At 40.7% G+C, this 27,781-nt stretch overlaps 1 protein-coding gene across 1 annotated transcript in view; it reads left to right on the top strand.

Moving 5' to 3' along the window:
• The window catches only part of Set1 (SET domain containing 1), a 95,206-nt gene that overhangs the window by 33,241 nt on the left and 34,184 nt on the right, over window positions 1–27,781 (top strand). The window contains exons 3-8 of the mRNA XM_068350914.1: window positions 1,559–1,676; window positions 1,962–2,057; window positions 3,715–3,898; window positions 4,447–4,654; window positions 11,699–11,920; window positions 21,937–23,259. Coding sequence (XP_068207015.1) covers window positions 1,559–1,676; window positions 1,962–2,057; window positions 3,715–3,898; window positions 4,447–4,654; window positions 11,699–11,920; window positions 21,937–23,259 — 2,151 coding nt within the window. The remainder of the gene's footprint in view (window positions 1–1,558; window positions 1,677–1,961; window positions 2,058–3,714; window positions 3,899–4,446; window positions 4,655–11,698; window positions 11,921–21,936; window positions 23,260–27,781) is intronic.

Raw genomic sequence — 27,781 nt, 5'->3', positions numbered from 1 at the left:
ATTAAGCAAGTACTTCCAAAGGGAATGTTAGTGCTCTTGTAAAGAGTCAAGTCATCTTTTGTTTTGAGTGGTTGGAAAGCTCCTATCACACAAGGAATTTTGGAGGTATATAGCCTTTATACCTCTTCTTTCTGCTGGAAAAGGCTGAAGCTTTTCATGTTTGCTTTAAAGGTAACAGATTTTCACTAGGCTACATTATCTCCTAAAGCCATTTTTCAAGATTTATATACAACAGGTTAAGTTGAACATCAGTTAACATTTCTGTACACAGGGTTAGTCTGAAATATTGGTAAAAGTTGAATGGTTAATGAATTCAAGATCTCCCATTTTCTATATCTTTCTTCTGAGTCGTTCTGGTGACTCAAAATATACACCTACACAATACTCTTCTGTAAATGACTAGTGTTCTTGTTGTAGGTGTCTTGGTTGAGGATTTGATCTAGATAAAGAAAACGTTTTAATTTTTTATAAAGATTAAATTTGTTCCTTAGTTGGTAGATTCTATCCCTGTGAAGTTTACCTTTAACAATATAGGTCTTTTTAATTTACAGTATTTGGTGTTCTACTCGTAAACTATCTTGTTATTGTTTCTGAGGTTAGTCCTTGTGAACAGGTCTGGAGCATTGCTGTTTTTTTTATCATTTTCAAGCTGACTTTTTATTCTGCATATTTTATTGTTTACAAATAAAACTACTATGGTGTCAGAATGGCTGTTAATTTTTTCATATGTACATTAACAGTATTTGATGGCTTTTTACTCTATTATGCTCCTCTCATCATTTAATCATTATTTTTTATTTTGGTAACTTTCAAGAATTCTTATTGATCTGTTTCATTACAGTAGCATACTACCTAGCTCAGATGTGGTCCATAAAAGTTGTAATTTTTTGGAAAGGAGGAACCCTGGAAAACTTTAATTTCCTCAGCTTTCTTTGCAGCTTGTTTCATTATGCTATCTCATCTTTCATGTGAATGTGATAAGATAATTTATTATTAATAGAAGCCATTTTGTCTTAATGCCAATTGTTTGTAGTCTTTATTTTCCATGAAGGAAAATAGCATCTGTTGCAACTTTGGGTATCCTCATTGAAAGGTAATTGTTGATATAATCCCAAGTTTCATTCTCATAAGTTTGCAAACACTACTGGAAACATCCATGGGAAGGAATCACTATAGTCAATTTCTTCAAGTGATGCAGATTTGCACCGACTCGCAGCGGTGCCCTTTTAGCTCGGAAAAGTTTCCTGATCGCTGATTGGTTGGACGAGATAATTCTAACCAATCAGCGATCAGGAAAATTTTCCGAGCTGAAAGGGCACCGCTGCGAGTCGGTGCAAATCTGCCTCGATAAAAGAAATGGACTATAGTTTTAGGGTATTTTCATCATTGCTGGATCTTGAAGATAAATTTTTATTGTTACATTGCAAGTACAGTTTATGTAAACTTGGCCGCATTTTACCTGTTAATCTTTAGTCTCTTTATTCTTTTGATGAATTAGATGTGCTTGAAGTGAACAGATTAAGCAGTTCTTTTTCTGTATTCAATATTTTCTCTGCAGATTTGAGGGTGTTGTTGAGGGAGACCCAACTTATCCTGCTGTTGTGCTGCGTGATCCAAGAAAGCAAAAAATATGGATCCGGCCAGAAACTATGGACATAGCGGTTCCTCGCTTCAAGGTAAGAACATGTTGCGTGCCTTATGCAACTAAGAGAACTTGAGATTTGTCTTATATCTGTAATCATTATTTCTCTTGAGCATTTATCGAAGTTGATTTATCTTGGACCACATATATGTATAGAGTAGTTTTATTTTGGTTTCTCTTATATTTTAGATAGGTTTGATTTAAATTTGTCTCCTGTTTTTTTTTTTTTATTATTCATATATAAGAAGCAGACAGATATGCTATTGTGATTTATTTATAATATTCATGGCACAAACTTTACAAAGATATGTGATTTCAGATTGATTCAGATTACGTAGGATCACCACCCTCACTGGAAGTTACAATATTCAATATCAACGACAACATTGACAAGCAGTTCCTCCATAATGAAATTGTAAGTTAACTTCATCATTACTTATTGACCTTCTGGTATCTATAATACTGTAAATGTTTTTATGTTTCAGCTGTGTTTTCATGGTCGTCATGGCAAATTTATTTTTTTATTTTATTTTGTAAAGAGATTGGGATGTTCTTTGTAGGAGAATGGTAATGCAATCAGTTACTTGAAGGTCTTGGCACTGTCCCTTCACCTCTAGCTACACCCACCCTTTAGCTATCTTCTTCAGACTTGAAGGTCTTGGCACTGTCCCTTCACCTCTAGCTACACCCACCTTTTAGCTATCTTCTTCAGACTTGAAGGTCTTGGCACTGTCCCTTCACCTCTAGCTACACCCACCTTTTAGCTATCATCTTCAGACTTGAAGGTCTTGGCACTGTCCCTTCACCTCTAGCTACACCCACCTTTTAGCTATCTTCTTCAGACTTGAAGGTCTTAGCACTGTCCCTTCACCTCTAGCTACACCCACCTTTTAGCTATCTTCTTCAGACTTGAAGGTCTTGGCACTGTCCCTTCACCTCTAGCTACACCCACCTTTTAGCTATCTTCTTCATCTCTGATTCTGCTCCTTTTCTGAACATGAAATTCAATGCACAACTGTACCGTGTTGCACTTCATCAATGAAGGACCAACTGGCCCCAGTGCCAGGCCATGTAGCTCAAATTTGTAAATCTAATTGATTAGGATGTTTATGCTTCTTGATGCTCTGCCCACAATTTTCGCGGCGAGATGTTGATCACGTCGTGGCCAGAAACTTACTGACGATTCGACCTGAGCTAGCACGCTGCCCGACCCTGATTCGCCTCGGCACGTACCACACTGCCAGAGGTTGACCCCGTAGAAAACGGGAAGAGGGTAAACTATACAAAAAGCTGGTCGGTTAGGTAGAGTTAACCAGTAACTCCTAAGAAGGTAGTTTTAGGTAAGTATGTTAGGAAAAATACAAATTACTTAAAAATTTGTAAATCTAATTGATTAGGATGTTTATGCTTCTTGATGCTCTGCCCACAATTTTCAGATTACTGTACACTAATAGTAAACCTCTAGTGAGCAAACAATTTTGTTTTTCTCTGCTGGATGAAGGTACCGTAGCCATACATGGTATGACTTTATTTTATGCAAACATGTTAAAATGATTATGTTGTAAGCCCTGCCAACTTTTGTGTAAATTCATATTCCTTATGTGGATTAAGCTTAATTAGATTTTCCCAAACTCATATGGGTAATGTTTGATAGTAATTATTTATTTATTTTTTTTAATATTGCATTTTACAGGTTATTAACCCTTTTACCCTCAATGCTATTTGGAACTTTCCAACCCTTAACCCTCAGGGGTTTTTCTTTTTCCAGCACATTTTGCAATATTTTTTTTTTAGATTGCGCTGACAGCCTTAATTTTTGTCATAGAGAGGTCAGGTTGGTCTTATTATTTTGGAAAATGCCTGAAGTTTCTCATAAAGTTCTCAAAAATATGCAAAAAAAAAATGCAAATAGCAGTTTTTTGCAAGGACGTACCGGTACGTCCATGGCGGTTAAGGGATGAGTTTTGTGAAACGTACCAGTACAGTACGTCCATTGGGGGTAGAAGGGTTAATATATATGCTGGTAATTTTCATTATATATGTTACTAGAGTTTTGAAATTTTTCATCACAGGTCAACAAACATCAGTGCGGAGCTATTGAAGAGTTGGAGATATTCACTCACGATCTCTCTCGGAAGCATTTGGGTGTGGCTAGACTAGTGTTTGAAGAGCCCGAGTCTGCTAGAATGTGTGTTAAAAAGCTGAACAATGCTACTCTTATGGGAAAGGTGTTGCAGGTTTTCCTCGATCCATTTGGTGAGATCAATGCTCAACTTTTTAAAAAATGTAACAATAATTTAAGTTTAAAAGAACTGCATAAACTTTGCTTCATTTTCAATGTATGATTTGACCACATACAGTACATAGTTCTGATGCTTACCCACTGGTGCTGTGTTTTTTCCTTTTAATTGTGAGTGGGGCTTAGATTGTTGATGGACTACACACATTATGAGAGTGAACTCAACTTCATCATTATATGACAGGTTATAGTGACCAGCCACAGTAACTTGCGTAACCAAAGCTCTGGTTGTATATCATTGACTTTGAAATCTCGAGTTCCAATTACCTTTTTTTCACTCTATGAGCTATACCCCGCAACAAAAGAGTTATCTCTTTAATAATGTTGAAAGTTCAGGTATCTAAAGAATTAAATTGACTGTCAAGTTGCGGTGTGATTCTTAGTGTTATATCAATATTCTATGCAATATTTTGTTATTTAGTAATCAGTATTAGAAGTACAGTACTAAAACTAGAGTCATGGTTTGTATTTAAGGATTTGACTATTTTTATTTCCATTGATACAGGAAAGGAATGTAAAAAGCGGGTGGCGGAGGTTGGGGAAATGCTAGAGGAAGAAGCCAAGAGAGAAGAAGAAGCGAAGGAAGCCAGGAAGAGACCACCGCCACCTGCCAAACCCCCTCCTCCTCCCCCGCCCGAAGAAGACAACCAGGCTCAACCTCCGAGGGAAAGGGACAGGCGGACCACAGAAAAGATTGATTTTGAAAGAAACAGGTTTGTCTCGGAGCAATTTAATCAACTGTTCTGCTGTTTTTCTATCTGAAATAAATTTGTCTTCTTTCATATCTAACTACACCAATTTTTCAATATTAAACTTACCCGATAATCATGTAGCTGTCAACTCCGTTGCCCGACAGAATTCTATGGAGGGATACGCCAGCTATCACAATACTAGAAGGGGGTGTATTTACCAGCGCCACCTGTGGCCAGGTACTCAAGTACTTCTTGTTGACACCTCCTCAATTATTCCTCTGTCGTGCTTCCGGCAAGACGTTCTGGGATACGCTTATGTTCTTGGAGTATTTTCACGACTTTGGTGAAGTATTTCTCTTTGATTTCGGCTGTCGCTTTACTGGAAAACTTCTATATTAGCTTAGTTAGCTTTTGGAATTAATTTGATTAATTTTGGTGACGAGAGAGTATGAACTCTCGTTCACCTTTCAATGGCCGACCCTTCCCTTAGACGGAAGTGTTGGTGTCTAAGAGAGTATAGACTCTCTTTCTTAATTTTGCTTAACAAAAGTTATAGATTTATTTTATATCTCTCCGCATCTTATAGGCCTCTTCGATTAACTTCCTTTTATTATAAACTCATTAAAATTAATTTTTATATTTGTTTATATTCGACCTTCCTAATAGTAGGCGGTCTTTTACCGAAGTTAATAAACTTTGAGCCCGTCATTTCGGTTTTACCTGTTAACATATTATGCTATTTCCGCCACAGAGTTTGAAAGATTTTCTTTGACAGTCTCGTACTGTTTTCAAAGTTGAACTAACGTTTTGTTTTGTCTCTGCAGTTGTTGACGTTCAGAACGTTCAACTTGCACTCTATCGTTACGATAGAGAAAGAATGTTCACGGTTTCACGTTGCAGTAAGAGTAACCGTGTCTAGCGTTTTGTTCATTCTTTCTTAACTTAATGGTTTTGATCCTAATAAAGGAACTTTTCAGTTTTTTTTTTCCTTTAACAATAATATGTTTTAACGATATATATGATTGGGCTCTTCTCTCAGGTTCTAAGTCAAGAGAGAGAGAGAGAGAGAGAGAGATAGAGACGGAGGGAGAAAGAGGATAAACGTTTCATTCAAGCCTGCCAGGCGTACGAGTAACGTCGTTATCGTTTTTTTGCTCTTCTCCCTAGTCTCTTTAGGGGAAGAAACTAAACGTTTCTAGAGTGATCTAGTGTTTAGTCTCTTTCCAACCACTGAATTATCTTTCATTAGATTTTTCTGTTACATTGTAATTCTGTTTTCGCAATTACTAACTTTGAGAAAGGATAGAATTGCGTATTTCAGGTACAAACCACTTAAAGTTCAGTGAAATAAGTGCAAACAGAAATCAAAGTGATAAGTGATTAGTGCGTGAGGGTACTTTTGTGCGCGCCAGTTGTCCTCCCAGTCCGGGACCTCTTGCAAGCTCCCAAGCCCAGGGGAGAAGCAATGTCGAAGGGCATAAGGGTTCAGCAGGCCTTGATCGGCGCACAGAAGTATTCTCGGTGGTTGTGGGCGTGTCTTACCGAGACCGTCACTCCCACCCGCAGACGATTGAGCCCTTATTTTGCTCGTCTGCAGAAGAGATTAGGGGAGAAAATAAAGGCAGAGTAACGCTGGTCTCAGGTCTCAAGACTTCTTAAACGTTAAGTCCAGACCTATGCCAGACGTACGAAGTTAAAGTTCACAACCCGAATGCAGTCATTGGGTTAGCTCTGACTCTCCTCAGTCATCAGTTGATTACACTCCGCCTAAGAGGAGTAAGGTTCTGCCACAACAGATCTCTGCTGTTAAGGCTTTACCTCAGCAGAACTTAGTGTCTGCCGACCCCAAGTTTACTCTACTACAGTCCATGCAAGCACAGCTTTCGGACTTGATGAGTGAGTGTCGGGCTGAGAGTGTTGCTCCTCCGCCTCCGCCTACACTCCCTCCTCCTACACTCGCTCCGCCTGATCACAGTACCATCTGCCAGGCGTACGATGTTGTGGACTCTACTACAGTCCATGCAAGCACAGCTTTCGGACTTGATGAGTGAGTGTCGGGCTGAGAGTGTTGCTCCTCCGCCTCCGCCTACACTCCCTCCTCCTACACTCGCTCCGCCTGATCACAGTACCATCTGCCAGGCGTACGATGTTGTGGACTCTACTACAGTCCATGCAAGCACAGCTTTCGGACTTGATGCGTGAGTGTCGGGCTGAGAGTGTTGCACCTCCTGCACTCCCTCCACCTGTTCTCGCTGCACCTGTGCTCGCCCAGCCTGCACCTGCTCCGCCTGTGCTCGCCCAGCCTGCACCTGCTCCGCCTGGTCGCAGCACCATCTGCCAGGCGTACGATGTTGAACCACTTTCGGAGTTTGCTGTTCACAGTGTTGTTCAGCCTCAGCCTTCTTTAAGGCAACCCTTGCTTTGGGATCAGGAGAGTTACACTCTTCCTCCTCCTCCCCTTGCTGCTCCACCAGTGGTGCAACTCTCGGTTGGGGTACAATAACCTCTCCCCTCCGTGAGTCTGTCTGCTCAACCAGCGCTGCACCGAGTTCAACCCTCATCTAGGCAAGCTCATCTACACCATGCACTTGCGCCTCAGGAGCCTCAGCTTGCTAGAACTTTACCTTGTTCTGCGCAGCCTCAACCTTCTCATGCTCCACTCATCTCTCAGGAACAGGAACGGACTACTCCGCCTCCGTCCTCCGCTCAGCTGGTGCAATCCTTGGGTGCAACTCTTGCTAGGAGTCAACCTCCTTCACCCTTGCACCTGCCTTCTGCTCCGTCTGTTGTTCAGCCTATGCAGTCTGAACCTCAGGTTTTCCCTCAAGTTGAGGAAACCTCTGTTGTTGTTCCAGCTCGTTCTGACTCTGCTGTTCAGCATACCATGGTTTAAACCCCATGCAAGCATGCATAAAGCACTCTAGCACTGGTCATGGAATTTCTGAGAAATGTTAAACGCCATGCACACGCTCTGCTTACAGCAGGCTCTGCTTTCTACATGCTCAGCATTCAGCATGCTCTGCATTCAGCATGCTCTGCATACAACATGCTCTGCATACAGCATGCTCTGCATTCAGCATGCTCTGCATACAACATGCTCTACATACAGCATGCTCTGCATACAGCATACTCTGCATACATCATGCTCTGCATACCTTACCGCATGCTTCTCAACACATCTTGGGTTGTTGCCAACTCACTAGACTGTCAAGCAGTTTCATAACGTTGCCTTCTAGTCTGCTGCTTTGCACCAGTGAACCCTCACTCAGAGAACTTAGCTTTTCTAGGATAAGGTCCCTGTAGATGAGAAAGTTCTTTTCTCCCTCCTTCTGATATTCCCTTGAGGACTCTGTCATTTGGAGGGAGCCTTTAGCTGCATAACCTCTTATGGACTTTTATTTAAGCATAACATGCTTACAGGGAAGGTAATGGTTACACTTCAGCCGCTAATCCCGTCTGTTACCACACCTGCTCCCATAGACCTTGAGCTGTGTTGCATGACATGCAGTCCAAGCTTAGTCCTTGTTAGAGGATTTTTTGTTTACGGAGTCAATGTGTCACGGGGAAGACGTTCAACAACCAACAGAAGGGACTTGTTGTGACGCAGTGGGCAACCTCAGCAACCCGTTAAGGAGTTGTCTGTACGACCCAGACAGTCTAGACAGATTCGGGTTGTCACTGTACTTCCTCGCTTGCCCATGATTGACAGTTTACAGACTGTGCAGCAGTATCATGATCTTGTGTCCGGCTCCGTCAGACGACTGGCTTTTAAGAGCTCCCTCAAGTCGTCGCTGTCTGGAGATTTTCAAATGGACTATGGATCTGACCAAGGAACTGGGCCTCCTGGTCAATTTTGAGGAGTCTCAGCTCGTTCCATCCCAGACCATTGTCTCCTTGGGTATGGATCTTCAGAGTCGAGCTTTTCGGACTTGTCCGTCGGCCCCAAGGATCTTCCAAGCCCTAGAATGCATCCAGAGCATGCTGAGAAGGAACCGATGCTTAGTCAGGCAGTGGATGAGTCTAACAGGGACACTTTCATCGCTGGCCCTGTTCATCGAGTTAGGGAGACTCCACCTCCGCCCCCTTCAGTATCTTCTAGCTGCTCACTGGATAAAGGACATGACGCTAGAGACGGGCTCAGTTCCTGTTTCCGAAGAGATGAGGTCTACTCTAACGTGGTGGAAGAACAGCATTCTTCTCAAGGAAGGTCTACCATTGGCTGTTCAGACCTCCGACCACCGTCTCTTCTCGGACGCATCGGACACGGGCTGGGGTGCGACACTGGACGGACAGGAATGCTCGGGAACATGGAATCAGGAGCAAAGGACACTTCACATCTATTGCAAGGAGTTGTTGGCAGTTCATTTGGCCTTGATAAACTTCAAGTCCCTCCAGCTTAACAAGGTGGTGGAGGTGAACTCCGACTACACCACAGCCTTGGCTTACATCTCCAAGCAGGGAGGGACTCATTCGAGGAAGTTGTTCGAGATCGCAAGGGACCTCCTCATTTGGTCAAAAGATCGAAAGCTCACGCTGGTAACGAGGCTCATTCAGGGCGATATGAATGTCATGGCAGATCGCCTCAGCCGGAAGGGTCAGGTCTTCCCCACAGAGTGGACCCTTCACAAGAATGTTTGCAGCAGACTTTGGGCCCTGTGGGGTCAGCCAACCATAGATCTATTCGCTACCTCGATGACCAAGAGGCTCCTCTTGTTTTGTTCTCCGATTCCAGACCCAGCAGCGGTTCGCGTGGATGCCTTTCTGCTGGATTGGTCCCATCTCAACCTGTATGCATTCCCGCCGTTCAAGATTGTCAACAGGGTACTTCAGAAGTTCGCCTCTCACAAAGGGACACGGCTGACGTTGGTTGCTCCCCTCTGGCCCGCGAGAGAATGGTTCACTGAGGTACTGCAATGGCTGGTCGACGTTCCCAGGACTCTTCCTCCTAGAGTGGACCTTCTGCGTCAACCTCACGTAAAGAAGGTACACCCAACCTCCACGCTCTTCGTCTGACTGCCTTCAGACTATCGAAAGACTCAAGAGCTAGAGGCTTTTCGAAGGAGGCAGCCAGAGCGATTGCCAGAGCAAGGACGACATCCACTCTCAGAGTCTATCAGTCTTTATGGGAAGTCTTCCGAAGCTGGTGCAAGGCCAATGCAGTTTTCCTCAACCAGTACCAATGTAACCCAGATTGCTGACTTCCTGTTACATCTAAGGAACGTAAGCGCCCTATCAGCTCCTACGATCAAGGGTTACAGAAGTTTGTTGGCAGCGGTTTTCCGCCACAGAGGCTTGGATCTTTCCTCCAACAAAGATCTACAGGACCTCCTTAGGTCTTTTGAGACCTCAAAGGAACGTCGGTTGTCCACTCCAGGCTGGAATCTAGACGTGGTCCTAAGGTTCCTAATGTCATCAGGATTTGAACCGCTCCAATCAGCCTCTTTTAAGGACCTCACATTAAAAAACTCTTTTCCTCGTGTGCTTAGCAACAGGTAAAAGAGTAAGTGAGATCCACGCCTTCAGCAGGAACATAGGTTTCACATCTGAAACGGCTACATGTTCCTTGCAGCTCGGTTTTTTGGCTAAAAACGAGCTTCCTTCCCGTCCTTGGCCTAAGTCGTTCGAGATCCCAAGCCTGTCCAACATGGTGGGGAACGAACTGGAGAGAGTACTTTGCCCAGTTAGAGCTCTTAAGTACTATCTAAAGGTCAAAACCATTACGAGGACAATCAGAAGCCTTATGGTGTGCTATCAAGAAGCCTTCTCTACCAATGTCTAAGAACTCAGTTTCTTACTACATCAGGCTTCTGATTAGAGAAGCAAATTCTCATCTGAAGGAAGAAGACCTTGCTTTGCTGAAGGTAAGGACACATGAAGTGAGAGCTGTGGCTACTTCAGTGGCCTTCAAACAGAACCGTTCTCTGCAGAGTGTTATGGATGCAACCTATTGGAGAAACAAGTCAGTGTTCGCATCATTCTATCTCAAAGATGTCCAGTCTCTTTACGAGTACTGCTACACCCTGGGTCTATTCGTAGCAACGAATGCAGTAGTAGGCGAGGGCTCAGCCACTACATTCCCATAATCCCATAACTTTTTAACCTTTCTCTTGAATACTTTTTATGGGTTGTACGGTCGGCTAAGAAGCCTTCCACATCCTTGTTGATTTGGCGGGTGGTCAATTCTTTCTTGAGAAGCGCCGAGGTTAAAGGTTGTGATGAGGTCCTTTAGTATGGGTTGCAGCCCTGTATACTTTAGCACCTTTGAGTTGATTCAGCCTCCCAAGAGGAACGCTGCGCTCAGTAAGGAAGACGATCTTATTAAAGGCAGAGTAACGGTTCAAGTCGACTTCCTTACCAGGTACTTATTATTTCATTGTTATTGTGGATAACTGATTATATGAAATATGGGATACTTAGCTATCCTTTAATCTTGTACACTGGTTTTCACCCACCCCCCTGGGTGTGAATCAGCTACATGATTATCGGGTAAGTTTAATATTGAAAAATGTTATTTTTATTAATAAAATAAATTTTTGAATATACTTACCCGATAATCATGATTTAATCGACCCTCCCTTCCTCCCCATAGAGAACCAGTGGACCGAGGAATAATTGAGGAGGTGTCAACAAGAAGTACTTGAGTACCTGGCCACAGGTGGCGCTGGTAAATACACCCCCTTCTAGTATTGTGATAGCTGGCGTATCCCTCCATAGAATTCTGTCGGGCAACGGAGTTGACAGCTACATGATTATCGGGTAAGTATATTCAAAAATTTATTTTATTAATAAAAATAACATTTTTATTGAGGTGGGCTCTGCTAATTGTTTACTAGTAGGCAGGATAACAGTGTACTTTATATATTTTTTCAAGTAGGTCATCTGTATGTCTTTTCACCTAATAATTTAGGAAAATGCTTTAAGGCAAGCAGTACAAACTTTCATTGCAAGCACAGTATTCTATTTTTATACTTACATTTATGACATTGAATATAGCTCATCTTATTGATAGAAATGGTTATGCTTGTTAGTTGCTTGGAAAATAATCTATTTCTATTTTTCAAACAGCAGTAGATATGAAGAGCAAAGAAAAAGCAGCAACAGCAATAGCAGTAGTAGTAGCAGTGCAGTTTTTCAACCACCATCTTCATCTGCAAATGCAACCATGCCCGCGTCGTTTTACCCCGACCAGCGTCAGCAGTCGTATCAATACCAGCAGCAACAAAACTTTCAAGGGTACGAACAGTACCATCATTACCAAGGGTATCCCTATTCAGGTTTTAGAGGAGGGTACGTATATTATTTACTTATTTTTTTCTAATTAAGCAACATATGTTTTATTTAATTGAGTTTATTTTATTAAAGCCTTTTTTTTATTCATTTTTATATCTGAGGTTGACCTATAGATGGTTTAAATAATTTAATTTAAATTACTTATACTTAGTAATATTTTCTAGATTAGGATCCCCTTTTCAAGTTCCCATGCGCAAGGTATTTAGATAACGGTGCAGTAATTCAAGCTCACGTTCCAAAGTGATTTTTTTCAGCACAGTAATCCTGCAACTTGTATATCACTTTCTCGTTGCTGTATACTGTGTACTATAGACTGAATACAGTCAAATCGCCTTATTCATAGTTATTACATTCCAAGCTCCCCCCCTCTGTTGCAGAATTCCACGGATAATAGGCGATATAAACTCCTAAGGATATGAGTTTCGATTGTAAATATCCAGTTAGACCTGTTATTGTACTTTAAATTAGAGAAGCAGTCTTAGAGTGCAGACCTCTTCCATGGCAGCTTATTTTACCTTTTGCTCGCCCTTGATCTTTTACATTGGACTTTCAAAATGGAATCACTTACATGTCTCATAATAGCAATTAATCCCTGAAAGTTTCACTACACTATGAGTAAAATTGTGGCCAGGAATTTGTTCACAAACATACAAACAAGGGTAAAAACATAACCTCCCAACTTCCTTGGCGGAGGTAATGAAAGATACATTATGGCAGTGAAAGTTCTGTACTATAATAATGATAACAATACTGTACATTAAAATTTTTTGGAGTCTCTCTCTCTCTCTCTCTCTCTCTCTCTCTCTCTCTCTCTCTCTCTCTCTCTCTCTCTCTCTCTCTCTCTCTGGTAAAACATTGTGCTGTATTTCACTTTATTGCGGAGTATAAAAATTCAGGACAAAAGAAACATACATAATAGCTCCATAGAGGCTCTAAAACATAATACATTAATGTAATAATATACTCTGCTGTAAAATTCATGATAAAGATCAATGATATAGAAAGATTTCAATATTTTTCTCCCTTTCAACAAGTTAAAAGATACGGAAGTTAGAATTTCTGATAATTTGATAACTTATTCATAAAAGAAATTTTTGTTACTTTTTTAAAGAAAGTTGTTTAAAGTTATAAAGTGGCAATATTAAATATGTTCAAATGAACTCAATATATATATATATATATTCCATTATCAAATTAAACACCACAGTCAAACTGGAATGAAATTTCCATTTACAGCTAGTTAGGTTAAAGTTAATGACCCCGTCAACATCAACAAATTTTAAATATTTAACTTAGCCGGTGAATATATAGCTGCAACTCTGTTGCTCGACAGACAAACTACGGAAGAACTCGCCAGCGATCGCTACACAGGTTGCGGGTGTGCCCAACAGCGCCATCTGTCGACCAGATACCCAGCTCTTATGTAAACAAAGACTCAATTTTCTCTCTGTCGACGTGTCGACAAGACGTACTTTACTCGCTGTTGCTAAACTGGAGTTTTTCACATCTATTTGGTGAAGTACTATATTCTAGTTTTGAGCTTTCGCAATGCAGGTGTTTTATCTTCATCTTAAATCTTGAACTCGTTTTGGATAGTTTTAATTATGGTGACAAAGAGAGTATGGACTTTCTTTCACTTTTAAATGGCCGACCCTTCCCTTAGACGGAAGTGTGTTTAGGCTTTTAGTAATTATCTTATCACGTTATAAATTATTTATAGATTTTCCTCTATATATTTTATATCTCTCCGCCTTTATTAGGCCTCTTCGATTAACTTTCCATTTATTATAAACATATAAAAATAAATTTTAATGTTTTGTTTATATGCGACCTTTCCTGAGAGTAGGCGGTCCTAACTTGGAAACCGAAGTTAATCAACGTTGAGCCCTTTATATCGTAATTAGCTTTTAAAGAGCTAAGGATTTAAAACTTTTTAAATGTAATATTTTATGAAAGAATTTCTTTGATAGTCTTCGTACTGTTTTCAAAGATGAACTAACGTTTAGTTTATTTATGCTACGCAGTTGTTGACGTTCAGGACGTTCAACATGAGCTCTATCGTTACGATAGAGAGAGAGTGTATCACGGTTTCACTTTGCAGTAAGAGTAAATCGATTCTGACGTTTTGTTCATTCTTTCTTAGCTTAAATGTTTTAAATTCTATTTTAAAGGAACTTTTTATTTGAAAAACCTTTCAGTTTTTTCCTTTAGTCAAATAACATGTTTTTTTGACGAAATATAATTGGGCTCTTCTCTTAGGTGCGAAATCAAGAGAGAAAGAGAGTGAGAGATAGAGACGGAGGGAGAGAGAGGAGAGAAAACGTTCCGTTCAAGCGGGTAACGTTGTTCTCGAGTTACTCTCGTCCCTAGTCTCTGTACGGGGAGGAAGGATAAAACGTTTTTAGTTTTTTATTCTCGTCCCCAGGCTATGTGCGGTGAGAGATTGAAAACGTAGTTTATATGAACTAGTGTTTAGTCTCTTTCCCAGCCACTGATTTTTTTATCTTAAAATATGTTTTCTGTTTTTTGCTGGTATTAATGAGCTTGCATTATACGACTGATTTCGCAATTACTACCTTTTAATGAAGGGTAGAATTGTGTGTTTCAGGTAGAAATCAGTAAAAGTTTCGATTTCAGTGAAATAAGTGCAAAACAGAAAATCGAAGTGATAAAGTGATATGCGCAAAGTGTTACAGTGTTGCGTCCGAGGGTTCGTCTGTTCGTGCCTGTCGTTCACCTAGTCCGGGACCTCTTGCAAGCTCCCAAGCCCAGGGGAGAAGTAATGTCAAACGACTTATGGGTTCGAGAGGCCTTGATCAACGAACAGACGTTTTCCCTCTATGGTATCGGGTGTATTTTACCAAGATCTCCCCTACCATAAGACGAGAGAGACGTTGTTTCTCCTCGTCATCCGAAGGCTTTTCGCATAAGAAACCTGTCACAAGGTTTCGAAGCCCTTAAGCGAAAGTCAGTCCTTTCAGGACAGGTCCAGCGTCCTGGTTACAGCCATTAGGACAGCTCTGACCCTATGCAGTCATCGGATAACTGCTCGCCGCCTAACAAAAGCGTAACACAGACTCCGAGAGTCTTTTTTGTTGGCAAAGTGTTGCGGTCACAGACGTTACCCTCGTCTCTTACCACAACCATTTCCGTTGATCCTTAATGGGTTGTATGGCAAGACATGCAGTATATGCTTGCCTCCCTTATGGAAGACTATTCTGCCGATTAGTCCGTTGAGTCTAGCCGTTTATCTCATCGATATCCTGGCTTTCAGCCAACCTAACGTTCCTTTGTGCTTACTGTTGACGTTGGCGTAGCTGAAACACGTCAGTCAGGTTGTTTAGAACCACACTCGATGCGGTCTCGTGTGGTTTTTCAGCCGCATTTGGACGTTAGGCCACTTGCTGATGCTCCTGTTGACGTTCAAGACGTTCACTAACAATCGGAGTTGACTTGTTTTGACGCTGTGCGTCAACCTCCGCATTCTAGAGTTGTTTTGACTGCTCAGTCTAGGCAGTCAAAGCAGTCTAGAGTGGACGCTGTGCGTCCTCACGCACCTGTTGTGGTTGACAGTTCAGTTGTTGACAGTTCACAGACTGTCAAGCAGTTACATGATGTTGCGTTCTGGTCCGCTACTAATGCACCAGTGAGTGTGGACTCTGCTTGTAAAGCATTGCCACCACGGTAGGTCTCTCCCTTGCTTGAGACTCAGCTTTTATCGGACAAGGATCCTGTAGATGAGGAAGTTGCTGTTCCCCCTCCTACTGATATTCCCTTGAGGACTCTGTCAGATGGAGAGGAGCCTAAAGCTGCTTAGCCCCCTATGGACTTTAATTAAATCATGATGATTTTTTTTAAGGATCTTTGTCCGGATCTTTTTGTAACTGCTGCTCCTCGTTCGCCTAAACGTCAGAGCTTACACTAGGCCTAGCTACTTCGAAGCCGTTGTTTTTAAGCTAGTGCTCTCTCGCTCTCCTAGAGAGCTTTATGTTGGCTAGGCGACTGGTTTTTCACCAGGAGGAGTTTGGGGGATACAGCCTTTGCTTTCCCTTCTTTTAAACTGGCTTATAGAGCGAGAGTCTGATATGACACGAGAGAAGTTCTCGGCTTGGGAGTTCATGCCTCTGCCCAGATAGACTTCTCAAATCTCGTAGACTCTCCCTGGCGCCTGGCCAGGAGACACTACAAGTTTTTTACAGGTCAACTTCACAGCTGTTTTCGAGCCTTTGAAGTTTTGCTGTACAATTATGTCATGCATAAACAAGGCTTTCAGGGATGGAAAGCGGTACCGCCTCAGTCGCTAACCCCGTCTGTGGCCGCACCTGCTCCCGTAGACCCTAAATGGGCTTTGCTGCAAGACATGCAGTCCAAGCTTGCGTTCTTGATAGAGGACTTTAATGCGGAGAAGGTTGCTACCAAACCTTCTGGCCAACAACCTTCTAACCGGTCGGTTGTGCGCCCTGTTGACGCTGAGGTAACCTACTCGCGTCTGCCAGTTGAGGTGGTTCCTCCACCGATGCGACCCAGTGTGGGTTGCCAGCCGCACGTTGTCGTTAAGCGACGCTCGGAGGTGGTTGTTGACGTTCAGGACGTTCAACAACCAGCAGAGGTGACTTGTTTTGACGCAGTGCGTCAACCTCAGCAACCCGGTAGGGTGTTGACTGCACAACCCAGACGGTCTAGACAGTCTCGGGTTGACGCTGTGCTTCCTCGCGCACCCATGGTTGTTGACAGTTCACAGACTGTGCAGCAGTTCCATGATATTGCGTCCGGCTCCGTTACGCATGCACCAGTGCGACCGGACTCAGCGAGCCAGACGTTGCCCACTCCGTTGCCGTTTCCTCATCAGTTTTCGGATGAGGAACCCTCTGATGAGGACGTTGCTGAACAGCAAGACGATCAGCCCCCAGAATAGATCAAGCCCTGCTATCCATCCAGAAGATGCTGAAGAAGGAACGCTGCTCAGTCAGGCTGTGGATGAGTCTGGTAGGGACGCTGTCATCCGTGGAACAATTTGTGTCACTAGGAAGACTACACCTCCGTCCTCTTCATACCATCTAGCTTTTCACTGGAAAAAGGACAAGACGCTAGAAGCGGTCTCGATCCCGGTTTCCGAAAAGATAAAGTCTTGTCTGACTTGGTGGAAGGACAATATCAACCTAAGAGAGGGTCTTCCCCTGGCTGTTCAGACTCCCAACCACGTTCTCTTCTCGGACGCATCGGACGTGGGCTGGGGCGCGACACTAGACGGTCGGGAATGCTCAGGACTGTGGAACTCGAGTCAGAGGAGCATGCATATCAACTGCAAGGAGCTGTTGGCAGTACATCTGGCCTTGAAAAGCTTCAAGTCTCTCCTTCGAGGCAAAGTGGTGGAAGTTAACTCGGACAACACCACGGCCTTGGTGTACATCTCCAAACAAGGAGGTACCCACTCACTGACGTTGTACGAGATCGCAAGGGACCTGCTCATCTGATCGAAAGGTCAAGACATCTCCCTAGTAACGAGGTTCATCCAAGGCGACTTGAACGTCATAGCAGATTGTCTCAGTCGGAAAGGGCAAGTAATTCCAACCGAATGGACCCTCCACAAGGATGTGTGCAAGAGACTTTGGGCCACTTAGGGTAAACCATCCATAGATCTCTTTGCAACCTCGCGGACCAAGAGGCTTCCAATCTATTGCTCTCCAGTCCCGGACCCAGCAGCAATACATATAGATACTTTCCTCCTAGATTGGTCACATCTGGATCTCTACGCATTCCCACCATTCAAGATTGTCAACAAGGTACTGCAGAAGTTCGCCTCTCACGAAGGGACAAGGTTGACGTTAGTTGCTTCCCTCTGGCCCGCGAGAGAATGGTTCACCGAGATACTTCGATGGTTAGTAGACGTTCCCAGTAGTCTTCCTCTAAGGGTAGACCTTCTACGTCAGCCACACGTAAAGAAGGTACTCTAAAGCCTCCACGCTCTTCGTCTGACTGCCTTCAGACTATCGAAAGACTCTCGAGAGCTAGAGGCTTTTCAAAGGAAGCAGCCAGTGCGATTGCTAGAGCTAGGAGAGCGTCTTCCATTAGAGTCTACCAATCGAAGTGGGAAGTCTTCCGAGACTGGTGCAAGTCAGTTTCTGTATCCTCGACCAGTACCTCTGTAGCTCAAATAGCTGTTTTTCTCTTATACCTGAGAAAAGGACGATCCCTTTCAGCTCCCACTATCAAGGGCTACAGAAGCATGTTGGCATCGGTCTTCCGGCATAGAGGCTTAGATCTTTCCAAACATAAAGATCTGCAAGACCTCCTTAAGTCTTTTGAGACCACCAAGGAGCGTCGTTTGGCTATCCCTGGATGGAATTTAGACGTGGTACTAAGATTCTTCATGTCAGACAGGTTGGAGCCGTTACAATCAGCCTCCCTGAAAGATCTCACTCTTAAGACTCTTTTCCTGGTATGCTTAGCCTCGGCTAAAAGAGTCAGTGAGATTTATGCCTTCAGCAAGAACATCGGATTTTCGTCAGAAAAAGCCACTTGTTCGCTGCAACTGGGTTTTCTAGCCAAAAATGAGCTGCCTTCTCGGCCTTGGCCTAAATCTTTCGATATCCCCAGCTTATCGGAGATCGTAGGCAATGAACTAGAAAGAGTCTTATGCCCTTTTAGAGCTCTTAAGTTCTATTTAAAGCGTACTAAACCTTTACAAGGCCAATCTGAAGCTTTATGGTGTTCAGTTAAGAAACCATCCTTGCCTATGTCAAAGAATGCTTGGTCAGACTTTATCAGATTGTTAATACGAGAAGCTCATTCACATCTGAGTGAGGAAGACCGAACTTTGCTTAAGGTGAAGACGCACGAAGTTAGAGCTGTAACAACTTCCGTGGCCTTTAAGCAAAATATATCTCTGCAAAGTATAATGGACGCAACCTATTGGAGAAGCAAGTCAGTGTTCGCGTCATTTTACTTGAAAGATGTCCAGTCTCTTTACAAGAACTGCTACACACTGGGACCATTCGTAGCAGCGAGTGCAGTAGTGGGTGAGGGCTCAACCACTACAATTCCCTAATTCCTTATCCTTTTAATCTGTCTCTTGAAGTGTTGTTTTTTATGGGTTGTCCGGAAGGCTAAGAAGCCTTTCGCATCCTGGTTGATTTGGCGGGTGGTCAAAGTCATTTCTTGAGAGCGCCTAGATTAGGGGTTTTGATGAGGTCCTGTTGTATGGGTTGCAACCCTTGATACTTCAGCTCCTAGGGGTCGATCAGCATCCTAAGAGGATCGCGAGGCTCCGTAAGGAAGACGTACTTAAAAGGCAGAGTAATTGTTCAAGTCGACTTCCTTACCAGGTACCTATTTATTTTGTTTTTGTTATTTTGATAACTTCTAAAATGAAATAAAAAACTCTTAGCTCATAAAATGTAAACATATATTGCTGGTCTCTACCCACCATCCTGGGTGTGAATCAGCTATATATTCACCGGCTAAGTTAAATATTTAAAAATGATATTTTGATTATAAAATAAATTTTTGAATATACTTACCCGGTGAATATAAATTAAATGACCCTCCCTTCCTCCCCAATAGAGGCGCAGTGGGACGAGGAGAAAATTGAGTCTTTGTTTACATAAGAGCTGGGTATCTGGTCGACAGATGGCGCTGTTGGGCACACCCGCAACCTGTGTAGCGATCGCTGGCGAGTTTTTCCGTAGAGTTTGTCTGTCGAGCAACAGAGTTGCAGCTATATATTCACCGGGTAAGTATATTCAAAAATTTATTTTATAATCAAAATATCATTTTTGTTTTCTGAACGCTTAGTTCTGTCTGTAGTGTTTTATTAGACATTGAAAAAGATGGAAAAGTAGGGATGAAAATATGCTGATGCAATGATGTCTTTTAAATGTTTCCTTTTTAAAACAAGTGAATATTTTTTGTTAACAAATGAGAATTATTGAAATTTGTTGTTGGCAAATTAAATACTGTAAAGCTCCTTTGTAGGGGGTAGGTTAGATAAGAACAGGGGTGATATGCTCTGAAGTGTGAAATTGGTTTTATTTAGTAAAAGATTGGAAAAGAAATTTATGGAAAGGACTTGAGAAAGATATAAAGACTAAACATAGGCTGAAATAAACTGTAAAAACATATGAATAAGAGAAATGGAAAGATGAGGAAATAGGGAAAAATGTGAGAAACCTTGTAGCCTTTGGCTTTGAATAGAATTAATAAAAATATACAGTAGTTGGAAATACTGAATAAAGGAAATAAGGATAATAAGGAATAAGAAAGGTAATGAAGATGATAAGGAAGGGTATGAGAAATAAAATGTGAAAATGCCGGAATAACAAAAATGAAAAGATAAAGGCAATAGAAAAGAGGGACGAATGGGAGAAATATTTTAGCCTTCGGGCCAACATTCCTTTTACATCAAACAAGACTACAGGAGCCTCCTCTATTCAGTGGTGATGTAATGGTATCGGGCTTAAAGATTTGCCAGATGCTTCAGTTCAGCGTCCGTTGTTAAGTGTATTTCTGCTTATGCTTTTTGTAATGGATCAGTATATCAGCACTGGATGATATAAGATTTTACTGTATAAATTCTTTTAGTGTATATGAACACTTTCATAACTTACCATATATTTCTACTTATAAGATAACCTTTAGTTCCTAAAATTCACTCCTGGAGATTAGGAGTCATCTAATACAGTACTATCATTTCAAGCTACCACTGTGGAGGCTATGCACACATATGAATAACAAAAATTGTTCTTATTCAAAACTTCTTATGATAAATATTGCAGAAGTACCAATAAGCGGCTAGAGTGGATATGAATGTGTTGAGGTGGTTTGGCCATGTTGAGAGAATGGAAAATGGCTGTCTGCTAAAGAAGGTGATGAATGCAAGAGTTGATGGGAGAAGTACAAGAGGAAGGCCAAGATTTGGGTGGATGGATGGTGTGAAGAAAGCTCTGGGTGATAGGAGGATAGATGTGAGAGAGGCAAGAGAGCGTGCTAGAAATAGGAATGAATGGCGAGAGATTGTGACGCAGTTCCGGTAGGCCCTGCTGCTTCCTCCGGTGCCTTAGATGACCGCGGAGGTAGCAGAAGTAGGGGGACTCAGCAGTATGAAGCTTCATCTGTGGTGGAAATGTGGGAGGTTGGGCTGTGGCACCCTAGCAGTACCAGCTGAACTCGGCTGAGTCCCTGGTTAGGCTGGAAGAACGTAGAGAGTAGAGGTTCCCTTTTTTGTTTTGTTTCTTGTTGATGTCGGCTACCCCCCAAAATTGGGGGAAGTGCCTTTGGTATATTGATTGATTGACCAATATGTTATATACTACCACAGTTTTTATACAGTTTACTAAAAGCTATTAGTTTGATTTTTTAAGGATGTAATAAGTAAAACAACATCTTTAATAACATCATCTTTACATAACTAATATTTGATAAAATACCTGTTGTTGCAAGAGGTAGCCTATACCCAAATGGTTTTGTAATTCTGTAGTTGTCTTATACTACAGATATAAGATGAATTTATTAAGATTTTCCTTAATTTTTCACCTTGCCCTAACTAAAGATATTGTATTCACGGAAATATACTGTATATTGTATGCAATTTATTTTTGTAATTACGCTAATCATCAACTTTTCTTACTCTAATTATAAAGTAATCAGATTACGTGTCTGTTAATGTTAAAGAACTTCTACAATTACACATTCATCTGCGTAATATAGGAAACAGTTCAAAGTACAGTATTTTGTTTGCAGACCCTTTTCTGTCCTTGCTTTTTCCAGATTTCAAGCAAAAAATACAATGCTTTATATGCCAAAGCAGTCAAGTATACAATTATGTAAAGTATATTACCGGGAACAAGCATTGTTTATTGCAAAACAGTGGTGTTGAATCCTATTTCATTGCATTTAGGTAAATTTGCAATCTGATAATTTACATATTTGTTATTTAGGAGAATTAGGCTTAGACATTTTTTCCATGTTTTATAAAACTGTATTGTATTTGTTAACATTATTGTTGTTTGTTTCAGGTACCAAGGTGTTGTATCTGGTCACCCTTGGGGCACTAGTGGTACCCCTGGAATCCCACAGCAGGGTTGGCCTTCTCAAACTCAGCCTCATGTGGTGCCACCGGCAAATGACCATCATTCCTCAAACTCTCATCATTCCTGGGACCCTTCCAGGTTTCCCCCAATAGATTATCCAAGGAGTACTCAAAATGAAAGTCCCTTTCCAAACAAGGTTCATACTGAGTCTAGTGGCAAATCAAAGTTGGACGAGCGCCTAGAAAAAATGGAAGTCATGGTGAATAATAAACCAAAGCCCGAGTCAGAAGAGGAGGAGGACAAATCTAATCTGGATTTAGATACTAGAATTGCCATGCTACTCCAGAATAAAGATAGTGGGATGGCCCATCCATTTCTCTCTTTGGATTTGGGGGGCGATGAGGATGAAGATAAAAAGGATGTTGTAGTGCCGGAAGAAAAGAAAGTGAAAGATAAACAAAGTACTGTGTCATCGTCGGGGAGCAGTGCGTCGGACTCAGACTCGTGCACGTCTTCAGATACTGGAAGTGAAAGTGAGGTAGGGGAGGGTTCAAAAGAGTCTAGTGGTGGTGAAGGGAAGTCAAACTGGTCTTTACTCGAAACTATTTTAGAACCATTGTCAACACCTCCGTCGCCTTTTTTGTCGCAAGAAGTGTATTTGCAGTGGCACGAAAAAAGTATAGAGTTTAAAAAAGAAGCGCAAAGAAGGGAAAGGGAGGAGAATAGGGAAAGACTAAAAAAATTAAAGAAAAAGAAGGCAAAAAAGAGAACTAAAGATACAGAAAAGGAAAAAGACATAAAATCTGAAGTGAAAGTAGAACCAGTTAATGATGAAAGTCAGGTGAATGGAATAGATGACGATAGGATGAGTTTGTCAAGTTTAAGTTCTACGGAAGATCCCATACTACATCGAGAGGTCCCCATTCCTCTTGCAGGTCCTGGTGTGCCGGGTCCAGGAGCTGCGTACGGTGCTCCTCCCCCTGGGTACAACCAATACGCAGCTGCTCCTGCTGCCTATCCGTCATATTTACCTGGCGGATATCCAGGCCACCCGATGGCAGCAGAATCCGTTTACTCCTGGCAGCAACCACCTGGATATCCATCGAACTTTGTATCGGGCTATCCTGGCTATAACCCTGGTTACATGACCCTCCCGTCAGGTTATTCTAACGTGGCCCAGACACCACCTGGTACTAACATGGCGGGTCAAAATCCCTATGCACCGTACTTCGGTCCTGGGTATCCTGCCGTGCCAGATCCAGGCAACTCAACTCATAAAAGTGGGCAGTACCATGATCCTACTATCAAGTAAGTTTGTTTAATCTTCCACTGTTTAACCCTTTTACCCCCAGGCTCTTTGGAAATTTCCAACCCTTAACTCCCAAGGGGTTATTTTTTCCCCAGCACATTTTGCAGTATATTTTTTTAAATTGCTCTAACAGCCTTAATTTTTGTCATAGAGAGGTCAGGTTGGTCTCATTCTCTTGGAAAATGCCTGAATTTTTTCAAAAAATTATCAAAAATATGAGAAAAAAAAAAATTTATAGCATTTGTTTGCAAGGACTTACCGGTACGTCCATGGGGGTAAAGGGATGAGTTTTGTGAAACGTACCAGTACGTTCTTTTGGGGTAAAACGGTTAAACATTCTTCAGACAGAAGCACTTAATACAATTTTTTTTAGCATTAATTTATGTCTTAGTTTCGTGAATAGGGTTATTGAATACTACAAACCAAGGTTTGGATGGATACAATAGGCAGTAAGGATTTTATTTGTGTGAGTCACGCACTACTGTAGAGGAAATATATGGCATTGTCACTGGGGAATTAAGATCTCTTTGGAGAGTTCATGTTTATTTCTTTATTTTTTTCTACTCTGCTATGTGGGTTTTATAATATTAGTTGGGATTTTATTTTAAATTTAGTGTTAAAATTGTGTAATCAGAATATCTTTATCAAAATTTCTGTGCTCATTGTGTTTTATTGGTGTAAAGAAAGTTGCTACAATATTTTTTTATACAGTTTTATCATAATTTCTTAATAAAAAAATGTAGACCCTTTTTTTATGAAAATCTCCAAATCAGACAGATTATGGGTAAAGAGTGCAAGTAAAAGTAAATTAATTTTTAATGGTGATGGAACAAACTAGAATTTTATGGTGAAGATTTTTGCATTTTGAAGGTGAAATTATTCTATTTTGGGATTCAAATGATGGAGAAAACTGCAAAAAGTATAATATGACTAATTAAGAACCTTGTCACTTGAACATGGTTGAATTATGGTAGCATGATAAATGAAATATTTTTTATGATACTAAAATTCTTTTTTTCATATACTGTATACCCTGAAAAGGTATCCAGTTGCATCATTAAAAGTCAAAATGTTCGAGATTAAATTGATGTAGTTAATGCTCTCTACCTCATTCTGCCATGCTTCGTCTGAGGATTAAAGGTCCCGTGCACCAGGTATTTAAATTCTGAAGGATTCCCGATTGACAATCGTATCACTCGTCAGGATGCCTCATCACAACAGATAGCCAGACTTTATTGACTGTCTCATATTTTTTAATATGAGGATGTTTGCTCTCAGCAGAGATCAGAAATGCAATTATAATTTTGCAAGACATATTACAGTATACTGTATGTGAATCTTTTTTGTAAATGATAGTCTAGTATGATCGCAGACCTACATTGAAAGCTGTTTCTGTATATGTATGCAGAAGCAACCTTCTCTTCCAAATCAAATAGATAGACCTTTCATTCAGTGACAATAATGCTTTGCAGGTTATTAGAAATGAGCTGACCAATAGTTAGTCTTTATTAATAATGGAATTCTGATGATAAGACTGGTTACAGTATTTTTATTTATAACTGACCTGATGTTCATATTACTTTGTTCCCGAAAGCCAACATTGATCTTACCCCAGAAAACTAAAACTATCTTGATATTTCCTTCAAGAGGTTTGGCCACCTTGCCACCAAGGCGACATCTGGTGAGTAGTGATAACTAGTCTTGAAGTCACAACTAGTATCCAGTCCTCTTAAAATCATTAGTCAGTGGGGAAGAGGATGGGCAGTATAGAAATAAATTTTATTGTTGAACCATCCCTACTGTTCATATGGCTGACTCACACATTCTAGACTCGCCTCATAGGCTTGTGCCTCGGTACCAAACTGTTAAAGCAAAGGTTAAAAACTTGATGCTCCAGATTGTTTCTAAATACCTCTTCAAAGTATTTAAATTTATCCATTAATAAAACTTAGAGGAGCCCAGCTCTTTTTGAACCACATCAGTAGCAGCTACTAAGGTGCGTAAATCCCAGTACAGTGATCTTGATAAGAGAATCAGGATTACTTAAGGTCATGTTTACTGAATACCAGTTAATACACCCTTAAGTTTTACAAAATTCCATTAAGTCTTTCCCCTGTCTTCGATAATCTTCAAGTCTTTCCTCTGTCTTTGATGGAACTTGTGAGCCTCGATGATTAATCTTTTAACCAGAAAAGATATAGCATTTGGATAAGGGACAGCTCGAGTCTTGACAGCTAACCCCACAACACAGATTAGGAACCTTACCCATAATGTTTGTTGCTTTGGCCAAATGATACTTATAACAGCCAGCCCTCACCTGACCAAGAAATCTATTCTTATATGCATTTGTAACTTCCTTTTCTAAAGATAGAAAGTGAAAAATTTGTAGTAAACCTTTTTGTTTTGTTTTATAATCCTTCTTAGCTCTGAAAGCAGGCAAAAACGATAAGATCCTCTTATGTTCTCCAAAACCTAACTTACCAGAAAGAACATGTAATTCACTAATATGTTTAGTTATATGGTAAAGCTAAAAAAAAATTTTAGCTGTGAGATCCTTAATAGAAAGATTTTCCAAAGGTTCCCAATATGAAACTAAAAAATGTATTACTACAATTATACTAAAAAAAAAAAAAAAAAAAAAAGTCTGATTACTGCACCTAAATACATCTTAATTAACAGCATTTGATAAATCCAATCCTAAACAATTGAATACAGTGTGATGCATGGAACTAAAAACCTTCAATACTGTAGCTGAAATGGACATCTTCCAAGAAAAGAGTTTAGCCAAAGATATGTAAGCCTCATAAAGATCTTGTCAAATTAGTATATGAACTGCTGAGGTAAGTACAGTAAGTACTCTTCAATTCTTGTTAGCTCTGAATGCATGCAAAGGAGATAAGATCCTCTAATGTGATCAAATTCATTTCAGTAAAAACAGAATCCAAATATTTACAATATTATCCAAACCATTCATTTTGATAAACTATTTAGTAGACTGCCCACTCTCCTTGTGGCCAGTAAGGACCCCCAGTGTCATCCTGTTGTTCACTAATGCAACAAAATCCAAACTTGACTTTACCTGATCTAGTTTATCACCTGTTAGATCTTTGGAAACTGGGGAAAATGTACCCATTGGATTCTACTAGTCCTGTAACGTGACAACCACTTCATGTTAGAGGACCCAGAGCTGGTAAACAAAAACTTCTTATCCTGTTGTCTAGAGATGTGGCAAACATGCCTTCATTTTAGTCGTCCCAAAAAAGATACTATGCATTAGGAACAGTCTGGTTATTTCCTTCACTGAACTGCTAAGTATACTTGATCTGCCTGGTATAAACCGAGGAGGAAAGATGTCCCCTCAAATTTGTTCAACTCCATAACATTTTTGCTCAACATACTATACAAAACTAATTACATTTGTAAAATAATCGAACTCAGATGGATCTAACCTCTTTTCTTTCTCTAGTAACTTCATTACCCAGCTGTTAGTTATGACCTTTACTGAAAAACATTGAGAAACTTGGCAAATGTTAAGGTTTGGACAAGAGAGGATTGGAAGATGGAGAGATTAATAAGCCACTATGATCACAGACAGCACTCACACCCCAGTCTGTAGACTACCTTCATGCCTAACCACACTGAAAATTTTCCTCTTGTCCACTCATAACCACTGGGACTTTAATTTATGTCCTTTCTTGATATAATAGATTTGAAAATAAAGTAGATATAACTTCATTAGTAGTCTGGGAATTTGGTAGTATTGGTTAACCTTATCTTAGCCAAACAAGACAAAAATTAACTAAGCACTCAATACTTTAATTTACCCAAGTTTGTAAAAAATCAAATTATTATAAACATTTCAATGAAACTTGAGTTATTGTATTAGATATACCCAATACATGTCGTGTGGACCTAAAAATATTCTCCACCAACAAAATACTATTTTCCATTCTACGTCGTTTGAGTCGGGAATAGTTTAGTACAATTCATTATCTGGTCCTAATATCCTCCATCCACTTGGCAAACCCTAATGAAAACAGATAACTATAAGATTATTATTTGGAATACTCTTAATAATCGTTAAAAATTAATTCCATCTATGTATACAATTGTTGAAAAGTTATGAATATTCACATGAAGCTGTCAGGCAAGAAAGCTCAATTCCAGTTCTGGTTCCATATGCAAACACACTACAGTAAGTTCGCGCTTCTTACAGAATTCATTGTGTTAAGTTAATAATGTAAATTTAGTATTTTCTCAGAATAATTTTTAATTACCTTGTTAATTTAGTCTTTCATATCTAAACATACCAAAGTAAGATCAAGCAAATTTTCCTTACTTCGAACACCCCTCCCCATTTTTATTTTTACTTTTAAATGTAATCTTTGGTGTGTATGAGGTAAGAGACTTCTTTCAGCAAAATAATTACTAGAACATGCATTGATGCATTGATAGCAATAGGGCATAAATCTTGATGATTTAGTGGCTGTCTGTAAGTGAACAAAGCAAACTGTCATCTGA

The sequence above is a fragment of the Palaemon carinicauda genome, chromosome 27 (genome assembly GCF_036898095.1).
Source record: "Palaemon carinicauda isolate YSFRI2023 chromosome 27, ASM3689809v2, whole genome shotgun sequence".
NCBI classification, from domain to species: Eukaryota; Metazoa; Arthropoda; class Malacostraca; order Decapoda; family Palaemonidae; genus Palaemon; species Palaemon carinicauda.
Note: the sequence above shows the minus strand (reverse complement) of the source record. Positions and strands in the feature narration are given on the sequence as shown.